This window comes from Zootoca vivipara, chromosome 14 (genome assembly GCF_965207765.1).
Source record: "Zootoca vivipara chromosome 14, rZooViv2.hap1.1, whole genome shotgun sequence".
Lineage (NCBI taxonomy): Eukaryota > Metazoa > Chordata > Lepidosauria > Squamata > Lacertidae > Zootoca > Zootoca vivipara.
The window spans coordinates 39187266-39212509 of record NC_142597.1 but is presented as its reverse complement, the minus strand read 5'-3'; the positions used below and the strand labels follow the sequence as shown (position 1 = coordinate 39212509).

Here is a 25244-nt window from a genome sequence, read left to right as displayed (position 1 = left end):
AGGGTATATAGATTGGGGTAACATGGTCTCGTTACTTCTTCCAGGGAGAAGACTCCCTGGAAAAGACCCTGATGTTGGGAAAGATTGAGGGCACTAGGAGAAGGGGACGACAGAGGACGAGATGGTTGGTTGGACAGTGTCCTCGAAGCTACGAACATGAGTTTGACCAAACTGTGGGAGGCAGTGGAAGACAGGAGTGTCTGGCGTGCTATGGTCCATGGGGTCACGAAGAGTCGGACACGACTAAACGACTAAACAACAACAACATGGTCTCGTAGGTAAACTGCTCCCAAGTTGGTCAGGGCTGCAATTCCTGCATTGCAGAGGCTTGGACTAGATGACCCTTGGGGATCCCTTCCAACTCTGCAGCTCATTGATTCTATGACTGACGTTGCCGCCTGCATATTTCAAGCCACTTTGCTTTGCTTTTCAAGTTGGAGTGCCCTAGTGCAGTGTTTACTCAAGTCATTAGCTTTGTCTTCGGGTGAGGACTTGGAATGCTGAAGGAGAACATTGCCAGCTAGCAGAACTCCTAACCAGACCCTGACCCAGCCCCCCCCCTCATGCCCCCTATCACATGCACTCCAACATTTCTTCAATTAAAATAGGGACATCCTATTCAAACATAATCATAATCATAATAATTTTGACCGGGTTGCCCCAAGCACTCTGGGCGGCTTCCAACATATATAAAAACATAATAAAACATTAAACAAGAAACTTCCATATACAGGGCCGCCTTCAGGTGTCTTCTAAAGGTTGTATAGTTACTTGTCTCCTTGTCTTGGGGGGCATGTCGCATAACTCCATACCCTCCAACATTTCTCAGATAAAAATAGGGGCGTCTGTGGATTAAACCACAGAGCCTAGGGCTTGCCGATCAGAAGGTCGGCGGTTCAAATCCCCGTGACGGGGTGAGCTCCCGTTGCTCGGTCCCAGCTCCTGCCAACCTAGCAGTTCAAAAGCATGTCAAAGTGCAAGTAGATAAATAGGTCTACTATAGCGGGAAGGTAAACGGTGTTTCCATGTGCTGCTCTGGTTTGCCAGAGGCGGCTTTGTCATGCTGGCCACATGATCTGGAAGCTGTACGCCGGCTCCCTCAGCTAATAACACGAGATGAGCGCTGCAACCCCAGAGTCGGTCACGACAGGACCTAATGGTCAGGGGTCCCTTGACCTTTAAGGAGATTTTACTTTCTTGGGTTCCATGATCACTGCAGAGGGTGACAGCAGTCACGAAATTAAAAGACGCCTGCTTCTTGGGAGAAAAGCAATGGCAAACCTAGACAGCATCTTAAATAGCATAGACATCACCTTGCCGACAAAGGTCCGTATAATTAAAGCTATGGTTTTCCCGGTAGTGATGTATGGAAGTGAGAGCTGGACCATAAAGAAGGCTGATCGCTGAAGAATTGATGCTTTTGAATTATGGTGCTAGAGGGGACTCTTGAGAGTCCCATGGACTGCAAGAAGATCAAACCTATCCATTCTGAAGAAAACCAGCCCTGAGTGCTCACTGGAAGGACAGATCCTGAAGCTGAGGCTCCAATACTTTGGCCACCTCATGAGAAGAGAAGAATCCTTGGAAAAGACCCTGATGTTGGGAAAGATGGAGGGCACTAGGAGAAGGGGGCGACAGAGGACGAGATGGTTGGACAATGTCTCAAAGCTACGAACATGAGTTTGACCAAACTGCGGGAGGCAGTGCAAGACAGGAGTGCCTGGCATGCTCTGGTCCATGGGGTCACGAAGAGTCGGACGCGACTAAACGACTAAACAACAACAACAAGGAGATGTGGGACATTCCAGGATCAGATCAAAAATCCAGGATTGTAAATCCAGGATTGTCCTTGGAAAATAAGGACACTTGGAGGGTCTGCTATCACTTCCTTGGCGCTCTGCGTACCAGGGATGGAGAATCTGCAGCCCTCAATTTATTGTTAGGCTCCCATCACCCCTGGCCATTGACCATCTGGAGCCACAGATTCCACATACAGATACAGCTTAGGCCCAAGCTCTCTGAAGGGCTGCATTCTTCCACACAACCCTTCTCTCAGTCGCAACACCTTCACGAGCACATGTAGTGGCAATGCAGGAGAGGGCCTTCAGGGCGGCTGCTCCCTAGGCATTGGAACTCCCTTCCTAGAGAGGCTAGACTGGCTCCCTCCATGCTGTCCTTCCTCCGGCAGGTGAAGATTTGAGTGTCCCTGTTTTCCAGGGACAGTTCTGAATTTAGCATCAGCTGTCCTGGTTTCTGAATATATACTTGGAATATCCTGCTTTTCCTTAGGACATCCCTATTTTCATTGGAGAAATGTTGGAGGGTATGGAGTTATGCGACCTCCGAGCCAAGGCGATAAGTAACTATACAACCTTTAAAAGACAGCTGAAGGCAGTCCGGGAAAGGGAAGTTTTTAAATGTTCTATTATGTGTTTATATGTGTTAGAAGCTACCCAGAGTGGTTGGGGCAACCCAGTCAGATGGGTCGGTTTTAAATAATAAAAATGTATCATCATCATTATCATTATTATTGAATAGGATGCCCCTATTTTCATTGGAGAAATGCTGGAGGGTATATTTCAGTGAGCTTTGGGGAAATGTCCACTTTTTAAGGAAAGATCTTTTAATACCGTAGTGCTGTGCTGTTTTGTTTTTTACTATATTTTATTTGATGATGATGATATATTATTATTATTATTATTATTATTATTATTATTATTATTATTATTATTATTTCCACCACCCCCCATCCGGCTGGGTTTCCCCAGCCACTCTGGGTGGCTTTCAACAGAACTTTAAAAACAGAATAAAACTTCAAATATTAAAAACTTCCCTAAACAGGGCTGCCTTCAGATGTCTTCTAAAAGTTGGATAGTTGTTTATTTCCTTGACATTTGATGGGAGGGCATTCCACACGGTGGGTGCCACTACTGAGAAGGCCCTCTGCCTGGTTCCCTGTAACCTCAATCTCGCAGTGATAGATGTAATAGATTTGTTTCATTTTTTATGTTTTTGCTTTCTGCATTGTATCCATGTTTGTTTTATTTTTTGCGAGATTCCCCATGCCTTTAGGATGTCGTTCTCCTGTGCATCCCTTCCTTTCAAATGACACACTGAGGCATTGGTAGCTGAAGTAGTGCTGTCTAGACATTGTCCAACTACAGTTCCCACAATCCCTTGCCTTTTAACCAGGCAAGCTGGGGCCGCTGAGAGTTGTCATCCAACATGGTGTTGAAAAGGTTTTCGAGAAGCAGAGGAGGGCGACCAAGATGATCAAGAGTCTGGAGACCAAGCCTTATGAGGAACGGTTGAAGGAGCTGGGTATGCTTAGCCTGGAAAAGAGGAGACTGAGAGGAGATATGATAGCCATCTTCAGATATCTAAAGGGCTGTCACATATAAGAGGGAACAAACTTGTTTTCTCCTGCTCTGGAGGATAGGACTCAAACCAATGGCTTCAAGTTACAAGAAAGGAGATTCTGACTAAATAGCAGGAAGAACTTTTTGACAGTAGAGCCCTTCAACAGTGGAACTGTCTCCCTTTGGAGGTGGTGAACTCTCCTTCCTTGGAGGGTGTTAAGTAGAGGTTGGAATTCTTGCATTGCAAGGGGTTGGACTAGATTAGGGTTACCAGACGTCCCCGGATCCCGGGGCCAGTCCCCGGATTTGCAAATCTGTCCCCGGGAAACGTGGCAGCGGCAGCCTCAGCAGCCCGGAGCCAGCCTGGTAGTGCAGTTGGCTCTGGCTGGCTTCAGGAGCTGCTCGCTGCTGTGGCAACTGCCATTTTTCCTGCGCCACGGCAGCGAGCAGCTCCTGAAGCCAGCCAGAGCCAACTGCACTACCAGGCTGGCCCCTCCTGGGCAATGCATGCCCACCCGTGACTCCTGAGCCTCCCCTGATCTGTCAAAACAAAGGGGGAAGAAGATCAGGGAAGGCTCAGGAGTCATGGGTGTTGCCCAGTTTTTAAAAAAGCTCTGTGCATTTATGTTTCTCAGGGTGCGAAAGAAGGGCTTTGCACCTTTATACAATATGCATGTGTGCTTAGGCCCAAGTTCTTTTGCCTCACTATCCCCACTACTGACTCCCTGTTGCTACTCAGCTTCAAAATAAAAATTGTCCCCAGATTCATTGAATTTTTTTTTTGTAACCTTAGACTAGATGACCCTTGGGGGTACCTTCCAGCTCTATGATTCTATAATTCTCTGAAAAGCCCTCTTGGTACAGATCACGCATGGCCAAACTTGGCCCTCCAGATGTTTGGGGACTACAGTTCCCATCAACCCTGACCACTGGTCCTGTTAGCTAGGGATGATGGGAGTTGTAGTACCAAAACCTTTGGAGGGCCAAGTTTGGCCATGCCTGGTATAGATCAACTAGAGCTGTGAGGCTGTGTCCTAGTAGCCACTTCCCAGGAGAAGGATGGATTTAAGCTGAACTCATCTGTCGAAATGGCCTGCATGGGAGGGGGAAGGTAAAGATCTGGCCCGCTGCCCCACCCTGGGATCTGCTGTGACCACATATCAAAGAGGGCGGAGTTCCTTTGCATTTTGCATATTTGTGAGGGTTCACAGCCTCCAAAGTTATTCCGTCCTCCCTTTGGGCTTGTTTCCTTTCCTCGGTCCAATATACCTGAAGGAGCGTCTCCACCCCCATCGTTCTCCCCTGACACTGAGGTCCAGCACTGAGGGCCTTCTGGCAGTTAGGGAGGGGGAGAGCCACATTTTGGGGGTGAGGGCAGGCTGAAAATGTTGAGCTTTTTTTTAGGGGAGCCAAACCTGTTGAGCTTCTTTGGAGGGAGCCAGTGATCTACCAGTAATCTTACCACAGACATCCAGTGATCTACCGGTAGATCACGATCTACCTGTTGGAGTCGGACATGCCTGGCCTACACTGACTGGCAGCAGCTGTCAAGGGTTTCAAGCAGGGGGCGCTCCCGAGCCCTACCTGCAGATCTTATTGGGGATTGAACCTGAGACCTTCTGCCGGCAAAGCAGGTGCTCTATTACTGAACTATTGTCTGTTACCTAAACAAAGGGGGGGGGTCTAGTTCTCATGGCTTTAAATAAAGGACTGAGTTAAGAATGTAGGAAGCTGCTGCATTCCTAGGATAGCTCAGTCAGTAGAGAATGAGACTCTTAATCTCAGGGTCGTGGGTTCAAGCCCCATGTTGGGCAAAATTTCCCCACATTGCAGGGGGTTCGGCTATATGACTCTCAATATGGTCCACTAGCTCAATATTGTCTCCTCTGACTGGCAGCAGCTCTCCGTGCAGAGGGCATTCCCAGCCTCGCCTGGAGAATGAAACTGGGATGTTCTATATGCAAGACAGCTGCTCTATCACTGAGCTACAGCCTTTTCTTTACTGCACTCTGCCACTAGGCCTCACTGCCTGCACCAGGGTAGCAGACCTCGGCCCCCAAGGCTTGTTTGTTTTAGTGCAAGCAGGGAGGGGGCGGGGAAGAGTTTTGCTGCATACATTGGCAGCCTGCCCAGTATGCAGAAGGCCTCTCTGATCCCCATGTTTTCCTGCCCGGCATATATTCTCATAGGAATCCCTCTTTCGCCATACAGTATTAACACGGCCTTATATCAAGTCAGGCCATTGGTCCATCAAGCTCTGTATTGTCTACACTGAATGGCAGTGGCTCTCCAAGGTTTCGGGTAGAGATCCTTCCAACCCCTGCTTGGAAATGCTGGGGACTGGGCTGGACTGGCGGCCTTTTGCATGCAACCACTGAGCTAGAGTTCCTTTCTGAGAATATAGGAAGCTCACGTACACTAAGTTGCTTCACTGGTCCACCTAGCTCAGTATTGTCTACACTGGCTGGCAGTAGCTCTCCAGGGGGTTCCAGACAGGACCCTTTCCCAGCCCTGTTTGGAGATTCAAGGGATTGGACCTTGGACTTTTCACATGCAAAGTAAATAAAAAGCAAGATTCCAGTCCTCGTGGTTCTAAACAAGGAGCTGGTTTAAACCAGCATAGGGAGGGCAATCCCAGCCCAGTATCGCCTACTCTGACTGTCAGCTTCTCTAAAGAGTTTCAGGGCAGGAATCTGTTCCTAGCTCTACCCGAAGGTGCCAGGGATCAAATCTGTGACTTTCTGCCTCCCAAGCAGGTGCTTTATCACTCACCGTAGATGATGCTCCCTTTGAAAGCTTCTTGGTGATTTTGCAAAACAGGCTCGCCCCGTGACCTAGGGAATTCTCTCTCTGCATGGTCTTCTGTTCATTTAAAATGACTACTGCTCCACTTTTAAACTAAATCAAATACATCTTTCCCCCACCCCACCCCACCCCTACGGTACCTTGAACTGCAGTTTTGGCACTTTCCCCGAAAAAGACCAAAGTTTCACACAGATGTATTGGGGATGTGGGCGGATGGAAACATGAACAGGCCGGCTGGAGGTGCCAGACTGTTTATGAGTAGACAGAAACAAGGTGAGGTGTTTGCCTGATTTATGACTCAGCGCCGAGGACTTCCCAAGCACGTGTTCTTGCTTTCTCCAAGGATGACTCAGCAGAAAACTCCAGTTCCATAAGCCAAGTTGCTAGCGTTTAAAGTTGACGGACTTCTCTGCCAGGCAAGTCAAGGCTTATTTAAGTTATATTCAGCTTGCACCTTCCCTGTGGGCAAGTTTCCATGATGGACTTATAGAGGCACCAATAGCCCTTGCGTGAATGACTTCTCCTCCTCCTCTCTCTTTTTAACACATGACCTGTTTATTGAGAGTGTTCGCTCTGATTTGCTAACTTCTGATACAAAGTTAGATCCTATCCGGAATTTACTAAGTGTTTGGTCCGATTTGGTTGCGGGGAGAGTATATGACAATGAGCATCTATCCTGATTTAGAATAATAGAATTGTAGAGTTGGAAGGGACCCTGAGGGCCATCTAGTCCAAACGCCTTGCAATGCAGGAATATGGAGGTATCCCACACTGGGATCGAACCTGCAATCTTGGCATCATCAGCACCATGCTCTAAGCAACTGAACAATCTAGGCTGACTTGATTGTGGGGTGTTTTTACAATCTTCCAATTTGTTCAACTCACACTATTAATTGCATTTACCCATAATTTTCCTACCCACATAAGTCAATTTATTTTCTTTTTAAGAAAAAAACAAAAAGTGGTTTTGTTGCGCTAGTGTCCAAGAGGTAGGTCGTGATCTACCGGTAGATCACTGGACGTCTGTGGTAGATCACCGGTAGATCTGTGGCTCCCCCCAAAGAAGCTAAAAAACTTCGGCTGCCCTAATAAAAGCTCAACATCTTTGTCCTGCACCCCTAAAATTACCTGAACCACAAAAAACAGGGCTTTCCTTCCTTAAAGAAGCTCAACAACTTTTACGTGAACCCCCCCCAAAACAGGGCTTTCCTTCTTAAAAAAAAGCTCAACAACCTTGATCTGAACCCCAAAAAGGGGGGTAGATCACTGCCAGTTTTTAACTCTGTGAGTAGATCACTGTCTCTTGGAAGTTGGCCACCCCTGCGCTAGGGTGACAGAGCCCTTTAATCCACTGAAAATGTACAAACCTAAGCTTCCCTCCTGCAAAAAAACTGACTCTGTGGACAGCATAGCTGCCAAGTTTTCCCTTTTCTCGCGAGGAAGCCTATTCAGCATAAGGGAAAATCCCTTAAAAAAAAGGGATAACTTGGCAGCTATGGTGGACAGTGGAGAGGCTGGCTGGTCCACAGGGCAATTGGGGCACTGCCCCACTAACTTCAGTTGGCTTAGTCTCAGTGCTGCTCTTGTAGAACTCAACAGGGAGGCGGATGGGGACAAAGCTGGTTGGTTCTGCCTGTCATTACCTCCGGTTCTGTCTTAACTTCTGGCTCCCTACCAGCCCTTATGGGTACCAGTCACCACTGACTCTGGAGGCACCTTATATAGATAGCAGGTGGTTTTTCTAGATCGAAACTGTTGACCAAATTACAGCTGTTACTGCAGGATAAACGACTCTTCTTCCTTATTAAAGCTCTGTAAAGTGATAGCAAATTGCAGGTTAGATGTGGGTTGCAGGACCAACTTTCAGACTGTGCTGAGATGGCTAGGGGAGTGAAACAGGGTTGTGTTTTGTCCCCCCACATTGTTTAGCCTTTTCCTAAATGATTTAGAGGAAAGTCTAATGGACTCAGATGGTCATCTCCTATAAACAGGAACCAGCTATATGCAGATGATGCGACCATCCTTTCTCGTTCCAGACCTGGCTTATTTAGTATTTCAAAATAATCTTCCAGCATCTTTTTTTGTGCTTTTACTAGCACATTTTGGTCATCCAATAAATCTTCATTTAATCTCCATCTAAATTATGTTTGACTTTAGTTTTGAATTTCCATTATCATGGAGTTATGGTCCGACAATGTTCTGGGATCCTGGCTTGAAATACCAACTAAGGAAGTTCTCATATTACTGTTCTGACAACGGGTTATCCATCAACTATGAGAAATCCAAAATTTTTGTCTCTGATAAAATATGTTCCCCTCGTAAATGGGTACTGGATGGCCATAATCTAGAGCAGACTAAATGTTTCCGGTACCTAGGGCCACAGAAATTCCTGGAATTGCCACTGGCAGACTATCTGTCAGAAGGCGGAGATGAGTGAGATGTATAGATTAATAATGTTAATAAGTCATGAAATAAATGATAAGTTCATAAAACAAATTTTAAGGTTTAGAAGTAAGGTTAAGTTAAAGTTGAGTTAAGGATTTAGAGTTAGAAATTACTAAAATAAAAGTTTTTCAATGTAACGCAGTGGAAGGAGGAAGTTGATAGCTAGATTAATACTAAGAATTTTTTGTAACAAAAGATTTTTGGTTTGTTGTGTCTCTTTTTTGTATTGTATCTTTTTTGTATTGTATTTTTCTGTATTTTCTTTTTTCTCTCCTGTAATTTGTATTTGGATTTTGTATTAGGAAATGGATTGATTGTTTTTGTTCTTTTATCCTTAAATTTTTTAAAAAATAAATATATATTTTTTAAAAAAAAAAGAAGGCGGAGATGAGCAAACTTGCTATACTGTACTGCGTTTATTTTTATCAAAGGTGTTATAGACTTTGAAGATGCTTGAACTCAGAACAAAAGGGAGAAACGTGCTAAGAGGAAGCAATGTTTGTCAAACCCTCACCATGATCAACTCCCGCCCAGAAACCTCTGTTGCCACTGTGGAAGGACGTGTGGATCCAGAATTGGCCTCCACAGTCACCTATGGACACACCGCTAAGACCGTGTTCATGGAAGACAATCTTGCTCGGCTACAAGTGATCGCCAAAGAAGAATACTACACTGTGAGCAGTTCAAACAAGTCAGGGGTCAATTAATTGAACCCCTATTGGTAAATTTAACTGGAAAATCCAAAATATTCCACCTCGAGTACCTCCTTGGAGAAAATGTCAAATGACACTACCCTGGTTGTAGCGAAGTTCCTCACGGAAGTATTAAGAAACAGAAACCTGCATACAGTACACTGGATAAAACATAGCAACCACCTTGGTGCCCTTTCCCAGTATTTCTGTTTTATTTTGCTTTTTAAAGTGTTTTTATGGGTCTTTGGACTGAAATGAATTTTATACACACCACACACACACACACACACACACACACACACATATATATATATATATACCGGTATATAGCAGAGGCAGGGCCCTGATCCAGATTGGGATCCTGGAATAGAGAGGAGACAGGAATGGGACAGGCCCATTCATTGCAACTGACTTGACAAGCTGGAACGTGTGCAGAGGAGGGCACCCAGACGACCAGGGGCCTCATGAGGAATGGTTGAAGGAGCTGCATGGAAAAGAGGAGAGTGAGAGGAGATAGAGTAGCCATCTTCAAATATCTCAAGGGCTGTCCCGTGGAAGAGGGAACAAGCTTGTTTCCTCCCGCTCTGGAGGGCAGGACTCGAACCAATGGCTTCAAGTTACAAGACCGACTAAACATCTGGAAGAGTTTTCTGACAGTAAGAGCTATTCGGCTGTGAAACAGACTCCCTCAGGAGGTTGTGGACTCTCCTTCCTTGGAGGTTTTTAAGCAGAGGTTGGAAAGCCATCTGTCATGGATTCTTCAGCTGAGATTCCTATGTTACAGGGGGCTGGACTAGATGAGCCTTGGGGTCCCTTCTGCGATATTTATGAGTAGGCGTGCATAGCACTGCACTGTAAGTCTCTGATCTGTGTGAGACGGAGACGGAGAAAACCCAGGCTCTTCCCATTATTGTTAGACTGCAACTCCCGTCTTCCGTGACCAGCAAGTTCTCCACCCCTGTGTGTCTGTAGAAGAGATTCACGACACATTCCTACATTTCCCTTTTAGATCGGGCTAGAACGTCTGTATCTAATCAGCTGCCTGGTTTCTTCCCCTCCCGCTGCTTATGTGGCTTTCTAATGCGTCTCGATTTCTGAATTTCATCCAGGTGGTGTCACAGATTTATTCTCTCTTTTTTTGCGGCTGGCCTCCTTTCTCGCCTTGCGTTTCCTGGAGGTTTGTTTTTAATTACTCGCCAAAGCGAGCCTGTATTAAACACGTATGCCGTATATAGGCCAGAAAGGTAAATCCAACTCTGAAAGGAGCTGGGCGGCGGAAGGAGGTGGGGGGAAGTGTTTGGAAGAGCTGAGTGACCCTTTGCAAGGGGATCAATAGCCACCACCTCACCCTTTGGCCTTCTTTTGAGCTGTGTTGTGCATCCTCCGCTGTCAGCTCGCCTGTAGCTGCAGTCAATTCCACACACACACACACACACACACCCTTCCTTTTCGATGGAAGTAGCACATCCCTGGTGGATTGCCACAAGCAAGGAGCTCCGGTTTAATGGGGCATCTCCTTCTCAAAGTAGCATCATCAGCATATTTCTGGGGGTATGGGAATGTGGATCTGAGTGCCTGTGCAGTAGGGGGTGGGGATAAAAGGACCTCAAATCTGCAATACACATTGCAAAACAAGGAATATATATGCCAGCCTCCTTCTGCATTTTTGGCTCCGCACTGCCATTTCAAGTGGATTTTGTAGCGTTCGTTTTTAAGACTCTGCTTCTCCTCGCCCGCCCCCCACGGAGGTGAAGTCGGTACACTGCAGTCATATGAAAGATGCCACCAGAGAACACATAATTGGCACTGTGTGGAAGGGAATCCTTTCAAGAAGCACGGCTGAAATGCATCCACGATGGAGCAGAAAAGCAGCAAACTGGGGGGGGGGGGCAATAGAAAGCTTTGCAGATCAGTGGCTTAGCTGCTTTTTAAAAAAAAAGAAAGAAAAGGTATTACAGAGAAAAATATAAGGTCCAAGAGCATGCACGGCGGGGGAAATTAGATGGTTGCGATGGTTACCGTTGCCAACTTTTTAATTGCCCCTGCTCCTGTGTCTTCAATAGTGGACTGACCAAAAAAACCAAAATGAAACAAGGTTAACAGGCAAAGTGTTTCCTAACAGGGGATCTAGGGATAAAGCGATGTGAGGAACCTTCACCTGCTTAATTTTTGCACAACAGCCTCCTGTTAAAAGACACAGGAGGAAAAGGGGCAACCTTAGGTATCCCCTGAAATATTAGCAATTCCTGCAAGGTTTAACATGAATCTGTAATCCAGCGCAGGGACTTCCTGCCCCCAACTCAGCCCACCCCAGCTAGGACTTCACCATGAAATATGTGAAGAAAAATTAAGGTTGCCATTTTATTTATTGCCTTCTCCTTTCTTTATTGGCTTTAAAAACAACAATATTATATGCATTTATTTGTCACCTTGTATATTTATTTATTTGTTCCGGGGAAATCAAGGTGACTTATAGTAAAATCAGTCAGGAAGCAGTCGATATATGTACAGTGGTGCCTTGCTTAACGAATGCCCTGCTTAACGAAATTTCCGCTTAACGAAAGGATTTTTCAAGCAGAGCTTGCCTCGCTAGACGAATGCGTTTTACGAAAATTTCGTCTAGCGAATCACGGTTTCCCATAGGAAGGCATTGAAATTCAATTAATGCGTTCCTATGGGCAAAAAAAAGTCGGAAAAAATTCAGTGCATTCCTATGGGATTCGCTACACGAATTTTTCGCTATAAGAAAAGACCCGTGGAACGAATTAATTTCGTCTAGCGAGGCACCACTGTACTTCAGTAAGAGCAAGAAGGTTGTTTTCAGTGGACCAGTTCTACACAAATAGACCCTGTAAAGTTAATAGATCCATGTTATACATGCCCATTTATTTCAGGCGGTTGTATTCCCACTACGCCCTGCTTAGCACAGACCTGATGACATGAATGGACCAAAGTTGGCCGTGTCCATTCATTTCAATGGGTCTACTCCAAGTGTAACCAACACCACATATGACACAAAAGAGTCTACTTTGAATAGGGCTGGCATTGGATACAGGCCAATACAGTAAATATAAAACTACACACCCACAAAACTACAAACAAAACCACTTTCTTTTATTTTTTTAAAGCCCCCCCCCCAGTAACAGCCCACACCCAATATTTTCACTTCCACAATAGAAGATATTCCAACATGCTAAATAATATTAATATCCTGCCCATCAGACTGGGTTACCCCAGCCACTCTGGGTGGCTTCCAACAGAATATAAAAAACATTATGATGTATCAGACATTGAAAGCTTCCCAAAGCAGGGCTGCCTTCAGGTGTCTTCTAAGAGTTGTATAATTGTTTAACTCTTTGACATCTGATGGGAGGATGTTCCACAGGGCGGGCACCACTACCGAGAAGGCCCTCTGCCTGGTTCCCTGTAACTTCACTTCTCACATTGGACCTGTGTTATGTGGTCCCGGCGGTCGCTACGAAGGACCAGTCTGGCATCAACAGAATATGTAACAGAGTCCATTCCCCCAACTCCCTGATCAAACTGGGTTCTCGATCCATCCTTCTCTTCTGTGTATCCAACCCCCTTGCAATGCAGAAATACGCAGCTGCCCCATACGGGGATCAAACCTGCAACCTTGGAATTATCAGCACCACGTTCTAACCAATTGAGCTACGCAGATACTGGTGACTTTTCTTCCCGAGGGAAGCTCTTGTGTGGAGGACAAATATATTGATTTCTGTGCTTATTTATTTATTTATTAAGTAACTTAATTAAAATTCTGATGTTAAGCCAAACCGAGTGTGACCTGTATAAATCACTGATGAGACATACCTTTGGCCCTCCAGATGTTGTTGGGCATGGACTCCTATTGGCCTCAACCAACATGGCAAAGGGTTACGGGTGATAGAAGCGGAACATCTGGAGTGCTGCAGGCCCTCCACCCCAGGGAAATGATGCAAGGGGGGTAGCTAATCTCATGGGAGGGTAGGTTGCTCAATGGCTATGAGCTGTCACAACGAAATGGAACCTCCAGGTTCAGAAATAGTATATCATAAGGCGGGGGGAAGCAATCGGAAGAGGGCTGTGGGTTTTACATCCTGCTTGTGGTCTTCCTGAAAGGATCTGGTTAGCCATTGTGGGGAAACAGGACCTTTGGTCTTTCTTACCCAGCAGGGCTCTAAAGTTATATATATCTGCTCTGTGAAGGAGAACAGACTATGTATTGACCGCTTTGGTTTCTGAAGTTTTCTTGAACATTGTCAACAGGTTTGTTCAGCAAACTTTGCCCCTTTAAGGGTAAAGTTATGGCTTTTAAAATGTAGAGGTTTGTTGAATTCTTTTCCTGTGTTTCCAGGATCCCGTTTTGCCTGTGAATAGGTGGTTGCATGGCTTTCATTACTGGAACAATGTGTGAAAATGCCATTGGTGCTTGGATAGAGACTACGGTACCTGATGGTGCTTTACTTTGCAGTTCTTATTAGGGGAGCTGAGCTGAGTATACTATTCCAAGGTTTGTAAATACTATTCTTAGGGTTTGAGGCTCTTTTTTTGAGGGGGCAGGGACAGGCAAGGACCTCTAAAAATGACTTTTTTTTTGCAGGTCCACAAATGGTTCAAGTCCTTGCCCAGGTACAAACCTAACTGGGTGACCAAAAGCCTGTCGCTGTCCCTTAGCCTAACCTACCGTCCAGGGTTGTTGTGATGATGACATCAGGAGAGTGCCACTTGGAGCACTTTAGAGGAAATGTGGCATATAAAAGTAATCATAAAATAAACCAGTGACTTTTGTTATGGGCTACTAACTTCAGCAGACTTATTGTGAGGTTATTTATTTCGTAGCATCATAGCCCATTTTGTGCCCCTTCTACAGGTGATGGTACCTAGGGCAGAGATGGGGAACATGTGTTTCCCCCAGATGTTGTTGGATTCCAACTCCCATCAGCCCAATTAGCACTGCCCAAGTTTAGCTGTGATGCAAATAGTAGTCCAAATATAGTTTGGAGGGCCACAAGTTTCCCCACCCCTTGACATGGTTATATGGTGATAATGTATCCATCATTTTCTTTCTTTGCCGCCTTTCCAAAGTTAAAACCACTCTCAAGGCGGCTTGTGCAACCCGTAAAAAAAATGTCATAACTACAAACCTAACAAAAACAGTCATAAACAATGAACAAAACATCAAAAAGTACAAATCTAACAATTCCACACAAATAAGATCCAAAATAAAGACACATATTGTAATCAGGCTGCTGGAAACTTCCTTAAGAGGCTGACTTTGAATTGCAGGATGAGAGTTTTCCATTCTATATCATACATATTTTTTAAAAAGCACAAAACCTCTGGGAACTGTAGTTTACCCACCCACCACACAGAGCAGCCTTAAAAAACTACAGTGGTACCTCGGTTTATGAACACAATTGGTTCCGGAAGTCTGTTCATAAACTGAAGCGTTCATAAACTGAAGCGAACTTTCCCATTGAAAATAATGGAAAGTGGATTAATCCGTTCCAGACAGTCCGCGGAGTACTTAAACTGAAGCGTTCATAAACTGAAGCGAACTTTCCCATTGAAAGTAATGTAAAGTGGATTAATCCGTTCCAGACGGGTCCGCGGAGTACTTAAACTGAAGCGTTCATAAACTGAAGCATGGGTGTAATTGGTTCCGGAAGTCTGTTCATAAACTGAAGCGTTCATAAACTGAAGCGAACTTTCCCATTGAAAGTAATGGAAAATGAATTAATCCGTTCCAGATGGGTCCGCAGCGTTCATAAACCGAAAATTCATAAACCGAGGTGTTCATAAACTGAGGTTCCACTGTATAGTTCCCAAGATTCTCTGGGGGAAGTCATGTGCTTTTACTGTATGGTGTGTACTGGGTGTAGGGTTGCCAGACTCAATAGAGGACAAGAATTCTGTGCCTTTGATTGCCCTGCTCTCTTTTGAGCCTGGAAACCCAAAGGGTCTGCTGGTTTCTCTTTAAGGTTTCCAGACTCAAAAGAGAGCAGGGCAATTAAAGGCACAGAAGTCCTGTCCTCACTATTGAGTCTGGCAACCCTAACTGGGTGTACAACCTGAGTGGCATTTGCCTAAAGAGTAGAGCTGTAACTGTTTTGTTGATCTGTTAATCAGTTAAACACTATGTGACCAATTAAACAGTCATCTAGTCCCCTGGCTAATTGACCAGCAGATATTTTGTAAAGACAACAGCAATCAACTGTTAATTGCTGCTTCTACTAGCAAACTCAGGTGGTGAATACCACCAGCAGGATGGTAGCCCAAAAGTGGCTACTGTGATTGAAGCAAGAGGGAAGTGGAAACCTGCTCAGGTGATCCCCAAATATTTGGAGTGGGGGAAATCTAAGTGAGCTAAAAACAGCCCACGAAGGACCGATCATGCTCTGTAGCAACAGAATGCAGAGTTGGGGAGTAGATTTTCTGCTTGGAGGGAACAGCTGGCTAAGAAACCTGATCAGGAACATGTTTAGAAGGAAGGAAACGGTGCAAAATTTTGGCAGAGCAGGCCCCAAGTTCAATTCCAGGCAGAGCTGGAAGCCTCCTTGCCTGAAATGCTGGAGAGCCACTGCCAGTCAGTGCAGACAGTATTGGGCTAGAGGCACCAAATGCTCTGACTTGGTCTAAGACTCTAAGGCAGCTTCCCATGTAAGTAAGATGTCAAGCAGGTGGGGGCTATCCGAGGGCAGAAATTAGTTTGGTGGGGCAGTGCCCAGCCACTATTGACTAGCTAACTTTTGACTGGATTCAGATGTTTTTGCTCTAGGGTTGGGGTGAATCTATATTTTTCAACCACAATCCAGTACCGTACTACTTTCTGTTCCTTGGATTTCTGGGGCATTATAAAGAGGTGCGGGCCTCTCCAAAGAGCGAAACACAATGGGCAGCTAACTTCCGAGTGGGTCTTGAATGTGTGAACCATGTTTCCATTAGATGTTTAGTAGGGTTGACAGATATTTCTTATTCTAGGATACCCCAGTTTGCATACTAAATAAACCTTAGAGATTCTGTTACTGTGGCATAACTTTTCACAGACAATGCCTAGATTGTATGGATGGCTGGAGAGTAGATGAAGTAGAGAGAATCAAATAAAGAAGCAAAAACTATAGGAATACACACATGGTCGAGCTAATAGAATCAATATACTGCAAGCCATAGATTAAGACCATTGTTTATGAACAGTTAAAAAAACCAATATTGCCAAATTTGGCAATTATATCCAATCACTTATTAATAACTTGGCACCACATATGTTGAATTGCTTTCTAGACTCTGTGTAATCCCAAACATCTTTTACTGAGTAGGAAGTCCCATTAACGTTACTTGAACTTAACTTCCAAGTTCATTTAGGATTGGATTGGATTGGAGTTGTCTGCCACAATCCTATGCAAGTCTGGGAGTCCGTTTTTAACAGTGGTTTGTTTTATGCTGAAGAATGACGGATAGGATATAAGTATCTTAATAAATAAATTTTATTCAGAAATAATCTTTCTTCAGAGTAAACATGCAGGATTCTGCTGTTGACCTGACAAATTGTACTTCAGATTAGAATAAGGAAACCCTACATTACTAAAGAAATCTGTACAGGGTTCTGTATATGTAAGTTAGCTGTAAATCGTATTGCATTAGATGAGGCTTACAGCCAACTGCTATACAGGGCAATCCTAAGATTACTCAGAAGAAAGTAAAATTATTTTAAATGGGACTTACACCCATGTAAGTCTTTTTAGGATTGCAAGCTTAGATGGTGTAAATGGCATGATTCTTTTTTTCTGCAGGACACAACTTTCTAAACTTCCCCAATGTTGCAATTTTGAATTTTAGGCTGGGGATTTGGGTTTGACATGGAAGTGCTCTGCCTGGGCTCATTATTTATGAATGGTGACATTGGCTTCAGAACGTTATAACAAGCTAATTATGTTTTGAAAGGCATGCGAGAAGCCCATTTGATAAAATAATTCATATTGTCATCTTCTTGTGTGTATGGTTGGGTTTTTTTGGGGGGGTATGCCTTTCTCTTTGGGGAGATTTCTCCTCGTTAGGCAACACCTATTGCTGTATACATATTTGTGTGAAGCAGATTTTTGTGGATTTTAATATTTCTCAGGGGAAAATGGAATTCCTCCCCTCTAAGATGCTGTTTTTGACAGGAATTCCTCTTCCCTGCTTTTCAACCTCACAGGACACTCTGTGTTTGGCTTCATTTTTTAAAAAGTGAGGGCGGGACGGGGAATAGCCTTGGTGACCATCCCGGGCCTTCACCCTCAGCCCTCTCTCCTCCATCTTCTCACAGCTCAAAAACGGCTCAAGCGCTTCTCTCTCTCTCCACCTCCCCCCCCCACCGCCCCGCGCTTCAGCAGCCTGAGGAGAGCGGGCCGTTCCATTCCGCGCCTCCGTGGGGGTGCCCTTCTCACCACCCTCGCCTCGCGCCTCCCCCCCAGGCTCCCATTCGCCCCTCTCTTCCCCGCACCGCACCGGAGCTCAGCCACCCTGGAGCCAGGGCGCGGAGGAGCGGGGTCCCCGGCTCCTCATCCGGCTCCGCCCTCTCTCCTCTCCCCGCCGAACCCCCCTATTCGGGGCGATGGTACGGCCCGCGGGTTAGCGGAAGCGCGGCCGCTGTGGCGCTGCCATGTTGAGCAGCCTCCTCCTCTCCACCTCCTCCTCCTCCTCCGTCGCCGCCGCCGCCGCCGCAGCAGCCCCAGCCGCCGCCGCTTGTGCTTTGTTGTCGGCTCCATGTAGTTGGGGGCCCGGGGAGGGAGGAGGGGAGGGGGGCGGGCGGGGGAGAGAGAGAGGAGAGAGAGAGAAAAAAAAAGAGAGGGAGAGGGAGGCGAGCAGGCAGGAAGAGCGAGCGGGCGCTGTGAGGAGCCGCAAAAAGACCAGGCCGCCGGGCCTGAGGAGAGAGAGGGAGGCACCATTTATATAGATATAGATATATATAAAACTTATCTATCTAAATACAGAAGGCACTATTTTTTATTTTTTAAAAAAACATATATATATATATATATATATATATAACCCTCCGTATTCCCGGCCGCCGCCACCGCCGCTTCCAAAGCCATGGAAGCCAATTGGACCGCGTTCCTCTTTCAGGTGAGGGGAGAAAAGACGACCACCCTCTTGAAAACCAACCCCCCCGCACCGCGCGCGCACTTCTGAAGAGCCCCCCCTTAAATGTCCCCGCCTCTCCCTCCCCCAACCCCCCCTCCCTCCCTCCCGCGCTTGCCTGCCTCTCCCCCCCCCCGCACGAGGCACCCCGCACAACCCTCCCCGCCAGGCCCTGATTCTTCTTGCAAAGGGCCGGCTCGCTCTGTCAGCAGCAGCTGCAGCAGCAGCGGCGGGCGACCCCCCCACCCGCTAGAATAGCCGCGCGCGAGGGGGGGCGGAATAGCGGGAGGGAGAGGGAGGGAGGGAGGAGAATGTAGCTGCTCTCTACGGCGCTGTGGGAGGCCGGCTATAGCGCGCTCGCTCTCCCTCTTTCTCTCTTTTCTCCTCTCCTCTCTCCCGCACCCTCCCCCCCCCTGCAGCCGCCTGCAGCCCCGCCACTACCGAAAAACAAACAAACCTGTTTTGCGTAGGTGGTTTTCCTCATCCCTCCCCCCCCCCAAAATACTTTGCCTTCGTTTTTTGTGTGTCCATTTTTTCTTCCCAGAGAGGGAGGAATTCGAGCTCGCTCTCTTTTTAATTTGGGGAGTGGTGGCTGCCCTCCGCCCTCCCGTCTGCTCATCGTATTTGCTCAGATATTGATGGCCGATGTTTCTTTTTTTAAGGGGACCATCCAGTGTTTTCTCCCCCACCCATTCTAGAGTCCCCCCCCACTCCATCTTGGGCTCATATCGGTGGCTTTTAAGGGGAACAAAACCTGTTCCCATATATATTATTGTACTTCTTGGGGCTTCTGTGCTTTTTCTCATCTTGTGCTCAAGTATCCGTGCCCCTTTATATGTTAAACTCCTTGACACATTAGTTTTTCTTTCTCTCCACCCCACTGGATTTTTCTACTGATATATATGTGTGTGTGCTCTTAGTTCTTTTTTATGTCCTAATTGTTTACGATTTTAATTAATCTCCTCTCCCCTTGCATATCCCTCTCCCCACTCGCATTTTCAGCTGCTGCATTCTTTGGCTCCCCTCAGTTCTTTAGGACTCATTTACTAATTTTCCCTCTTCCCTCCATGAGCTTCTCTGTGCTCTCTCTTGCTTCTTCCCTTGCCACCACATTTTCGGCTGCATTCTTTATTCCAACTCCCTCCAAATGCCTGCTATGAGATTCTCTGTACACTCTACTTTCTTCTCTCCCCTCAACTCTTTTTGCATTTTCCATCTCTCCCCCCACCCTGTGTTTAATTGGGATTCTTAAATTATTTTTCTCTCCTCACTCCCACAATGGAAAATAGGATTTTCTGCATACTTTTCATTCGCTGCAATCTCCTCTACATCTTGTGTTCTCCAGCTACTTATTTTTCTCCCTCAATACTTCTGCTGCTTTGGGACTCCTTAACTAATCCTTACCATGTCCTCTCTACCCCCTCTAAAAATTCTCTACACCTTTTATTCTCCAGGCTCCTAGTAGTTTTTGGTCTGCATTATTTCTCTTGTCCCAAGATACTTTTGCTGCCTTTTATTATTAAAAATAAGTGCTGGCTCCCTCACCCTTGCCCCATTTATTTTGATTTTATGTTTTCTTTGGTGCTTTATTTGCATTTATTCCTCCCTTTTACTCCGATCATCTGCACTTTCCCTTTAGTCTTTTAAGGTGCCATAGGGCCTTATGTGTGTATGTGCGCGTTCTGAAACTAACGGCTACTCTGGAATTTCTTACTTTGTAAGTTGCTGCTACTTTGGCCGCCCTTCCCCCAGCATGTTACCTTTAACTGTTCCCTCCCTTTTTTAACCATGTTTTTGGTGGTGCCAATTTTACAGATTTTTAATTCTCTTTCTGTCCTGCAAATCATTGATCTTTTGCCCCTCCTTACTTTGGCTTGTGGAATTCTGTATTCCTCCCTCTTATGTTGTTTTCCAGTTTTGAACTGAGCAGCTAATTCTTGTTCCCTAAACAATTATGCTCTTCCACCTTTTGCAACTTTGTCCTCCCATTTTTACTACCTTTTCTGCCCTCATATTTTTCTATGTGATGTGCCTCCTGGTTCCTTCTCCCTCTTTCTGTTCCCTCTACCTTTTTCCTTTGTTCCCCCCTCAGTTTTTACCATGAACTTTTAAAGCATTTTTTTTCTTTAAAGATTAATCACTTTCTCCAGTTTGTCCTGTTTCCTCTCCCTTTTTTCTAAAGATGTGTATTCACATGTTTCATTTCCTCTTAGCCAATTCTTCAAAAAATTGTCACTTTCTCTACCCTTTTGTTCTGCTCTCCTACTTTAAGTTACTATTCTCTTCTCCCTTCTCCCATATTCTGTTTTCTCTCTGTTACTCTGTCACATAAAGGCCTTCTACTTCCCCCCTGGGTTTTTACTATTCTTCCCTTAGGAAAGTAGTTCACTGTCTCCTGAAAATTATTTGTAAGTGGTTCTTTGAACAAGTCTTAAGGACAAATTATATTTTAATTTCCATGCCTAACCCTCTTTATCGGGATATAGGTCAGGAATCCCCTTACCTGCATGTGGAATCAAATACAGCACTGGGCTTCTTTGAGGAGAGAGCATGTTGATAATGTAGCTGGAATTTGTTGACTTAATAAGAAAACGTTGGGACAAACCATCTGGGGTGGGGGCCGGATATGTTCAGGTTCCTAATCAATTTACTAGTCTGCAGTTTTGATTTCAAAGAATACTTGCCCATGATAATTTTTGAGGGATTGCTCTCTAAAACCAGGGCCTGAGTGAATGATGAACATGTCTTCTGTTAAGCAGCTCTCCTTGCTTAAACCCCTTTGAAAAACAAAACTCCCATTTACATGCTTTTTCTTAAAAAGATGCCAGAATAATGTAGTAAAAATGATGTCATATAGCCTACAACTTGAGTCACTTAAAAGCATTAATATTCTGTAAGGAATGCAGCATGCCAAGCTTACTTCCTCCTTAAATCTACAATCCAAGTGAGAACCTAGATTACAAACCATTCCCCTTTTTTAGCTTGGAAAAAGTAAACTAATTACAATACCTCTTCTCCCCCTCTTTCTTGAAGGTAAAATAATCCTCTCTGCAAATTACAAGTCTGCGCCATTTTCCCACTGAGTCTTCTGTTCTCTTTAAAATACAAAGCATGACTCCAGTTTGAAAACATGAAGCGAAGGAATAAATTGAGGCAAATGCACTGCAGTCTTTCTCTTCTAAAGGAAAATAGTCACCCAAGTACAAAGATGAGTCATTCACTTAGGTGCCCAGTTTTTGGATGGAGGCTTAAAAATCCTCTTGAAAACAGAATCTGTTTGAGCTTATGATAACTAAGAGCTCTTGTGTGACTTTTATCTTTGAATACAAGGAATGAAATGTTTTACCATAGGCAGATTCTAGCAGTGATACATCTGCAGTCCAATGGTGGGTTTGATTTATTTTCCATGTTTAGAGATTTGAACATTGTTAATCTCCTTAGTGAATCATAGGTTATAAGATACATTTTTTTCTTCTCTTTACCAACCTCTACTCCCTTGGTTTCTTTCCATAATAACCACTTGAAGGAATGATTATTGTGAAAATATACATTAGGCCCTTAATGGCTGGCTCACAGTTATATTTGTACTTCACTTTTACTGTTTAGCTAAATAATTTGGTACAGTATTTCAGAGTTGGGGTAAAAATTAATCTTATGAGGAGGTCAACTTCATAAAAATATGCTAATGTCAATCAGTATGCATGATGGATTCTCTCCCCCACCCCCACTTTTTAAAGGTTTTTGATCTTGTTCATGTGTTGAAAATGTTCTGCTCTGAAGCAAGGTGGAGGTTTTACGCCTGAGTAACTTTTGCCTACACTGCTGTCTGAGCTTATGTATATATTAAAGCAGATTTTATAGCTGCCTAGGAAGTACACGTTGCATGTTTAATATTGGGGGAAAGATAACCCATCTAATAATGCAACCAAGGTATGACTCAGTTATGCTAATTGGTTGCTCTGACATCAAGGCTTCAGTGCAAAAAATCTTTGCCTCTGGCAATGGAAGTTCACAATGCCAAATCCTTCCACCCTGGGTCATTAAACTCTTTTGTTTTCCATCACAGAAATCACAGTAATAGAAAGAAAATCATGAGCTGTTGATTTGAATCCCAGGCTAAATAAAAACTACTGTACACTGCAAGTGAATGAAAATGACTTAACAAAAGATAGTCAGATGCTGTTTCATTCTTCGTGCCCTCATTTACCATTTAGCCCCTGATCCTTTTTTAGAAGGCCTTAATGCAAGAGATCAGTAGGAATCACAGAAACCATTGCTTATGGCAGAAAAGGGACATTGATTTAGCAGTTTCAGCAAACTTTTAGCAAGGTGAGATACCCAGGTCTTAAAGTACATACTGTATCCTTGTTCAAATTATTTTTATAGGAGAAAGCTCTATGAGTATATAGAGTTCAGCTATCTTAACAGTTATGTAGGTTTTGTGTTAAAAGAATGAACCTAGCCTCCCTCAGACATTCCCCCTTGCCTGGTGGGGCTGCAAGGAAGAGTTTGGATTGGAAGCTTCCACTTCAATTTCAGATAAACCACAGTTTAGTCTAGTATCCGAACCCTAAATCTTACTGGTGATTAGTGAAAGCATGGCAGCCTCTCTTAACTATGGTTTGAAGTTAGATTGTTTCCATTAACCATAGTAAAATAATTCAGTTTTTCAAGATGTAGATAACATGGCAAGTTGCTGGTAATAAGAGAGGACCTAAATGTCTTCTCATGGTTGCATGGGGGTTGGGGAGAAGAGTGTGCAAGTCCTAGAGAGAAGCTAAGCTTGTTCTAATGATGCTAAACCATAGTTTCTTGTTGGGTCCACACGAACCTAAAAGCTTATTAAAGTGTGGTTTCTTGAATCTTGTCTGAAGGATTTGTGTTCCATTTTGAACTGATATGTTTGTGCCTTGATAATGTGATTTAGGTTAGGTGCCTTGGGCCAAATCTTTCCCTTCCATTATTTTTTATTGGTACCTCAGTTACCAACAGAGGTAAAGGGAAGGGTATGGAAGCAGATGTAGGAGCTGTGCTAATCACTAACAGGCTCCTTTGATAGAGGTGGCTATGGCCCTGACCCCCTGCTGAGAATTGCTTGCAGGCTGCCATTGTAGATAATGTGTGCAGTGTATTAAAATATGTAAAAACTTTGTATGAAGATAATTGGGCCCTGAATGCTTACTGTCTTCAATTTTTGTGTGTAGAGCCTACAGGGAAATACACATACAGTAAAAGAGTTAAAGCTTGTCTGAGTTAGGTTTCCAGTGGTTGCATCCTTGGCTGCAATTGTTTTACAGGATCATTATGATATTTTAGTTGAAATCTTGATGAAAAGTGGAACCTTGTGTTGGGTTCACGCTCTGGTCATCCAGCCTCCAATCCCTGCTATATTAAAGATGCCTGTGAGCTATTCTAACAGGCTCGAGAGCATTTCTGGGACAAAAATGGTTTCGTGCCACACATACAAAATTGGGCGCTCAATTACCTATCCTCCCCCCCTAAAGAACAGCACAGTGCCATTTATCTTCAGTGAGCAATCATTTCAAAGGTGGCGGTTGGAAAAAAGGTTGCAGCCATTTTTGGTCTCAATAAACTGTCAGATGCTGCATCTGACAGACGTACTTGCACAGGCTTTTTTCTTTTTTGCTTTTGGAGGGATGTGCTACTGATCGTGAATTAGTAATTAGTGACTTGCATGTGCTGTTTTATGCTTTGCTGATTTTATTGTATTATTGTTGTGGGTGGCTTTTATTGAATTTTGGTGTTAGAATTAAAAACCAAATTAAAATATTACATGTCAGCTACAGAAGTACATTTACTAGGTGGCTTAATAAGTGAAATGAATGAATGAATGAATGAATGAATGAATGTTAAAACAAACCTGACAGCAACAGCTAACTTCATAATAATGGGAGGCTAGACTCTCCTAAACCCATCTTTTCAGCTTGGAATATAGTGGAGGATTCTGTAAGGACAGAAATATCTCCTCTTCCACCCTTGCTGAAAGTGGCCAGAGGTGCTATCTTAATTTCCAAACCATGTGCAGATGGAGTAGAGAATGGCAGAAAGGTGATCAGGGAAGCTGAAATACTTCCTGTACTCTGTGCCTGGTGAGATATTTGTAATGGCTTGTGGGCATGATGCAAAACCATGTTGTGGGTCACCGGTTGGCTATTCCTTGTATATGAGGTGGGTTAGCTGGTTTAAGTCAGGCTATCTCACGTGAAAATATGTATATGGTTGAAACTGTACGATTCATGAGAGGGTTGCATGTTGTTTAGACTTTGTTTTCCTCTGAAATAAGCTATACAGGTGTTTCAGTACCAGCCTATGCTATCCAGAGAGCCCAGTTCTCACAAGGCTTGTGCATGCCTCTAGTGTGAACATAACATGGCCTGGATTTACTCACTCAGCATGCCTTGCAAGTCTCCTGAAGCTATTTCTAGTAGCAAAAGTTTGTGAAAGGCTTTGTTTTTCACTTTAGTACTTGATAGAGTGCCTCTAGACATGAACTGCAGGGGGAACTGCAGAGGTTCTTTCAAAACATGGTTGTTCAACTCGACTTCAATAAGGTCTGTCTTCAAATGAAGAACCATTTCAATGCTGGATTCTGATTCAGACGAAAAATGTATGACTAATTTTGGTTAATCCCAACTATTGAAAAGCAAATGCCAATGCAGATCATACAGCGTGAAAGGAAAGAAGGCTCAGTTTTTTTCTTACCTCTGTAGACAAAATTTAAATAAACTGTGCTGGTAACAATTAATTTGGCCAGTTGAAGAGAACCTATAGGGTCTGATTCCAGGAGGAGCAAGAGTAC

General features: G+C 44.5%; 1 protein-coding gene across 7 annotated transcripts in view; it reads left to right on the top strand.

The window, feature by feature from the left end:
* The first annotated feature begins 17964 nt into the window (after nt 1-17964).
* VEZF1 (vascular endothelial zinc finger 1) overlaps nt 17965-25244 on the top strand; it is a 29800-nt gene continuing 22520 nt past the window's right edge. For 4 of the 7 annotated variants that reach the window (XM_088658270.1, XM_035139377.3, XM_060268525.2 and 1 more), the window contains exon 1: nt 17998-18409. In XM_088658270.1, coding sequence (XP_088514396.1) covers nt 18377-18409 — 33 coding nt within the window. In that variant the 5' untranslated portion in view covers nt 17998-18376. Of the gene's footprint in view, nt 18410-21790; nt 21811-25244 lie in introns of those variants that run through there. The other 3 variants (XM_060268526.2, XM_035139376.3, XM_035139378.3) reach the window with 3 other exon arrangements.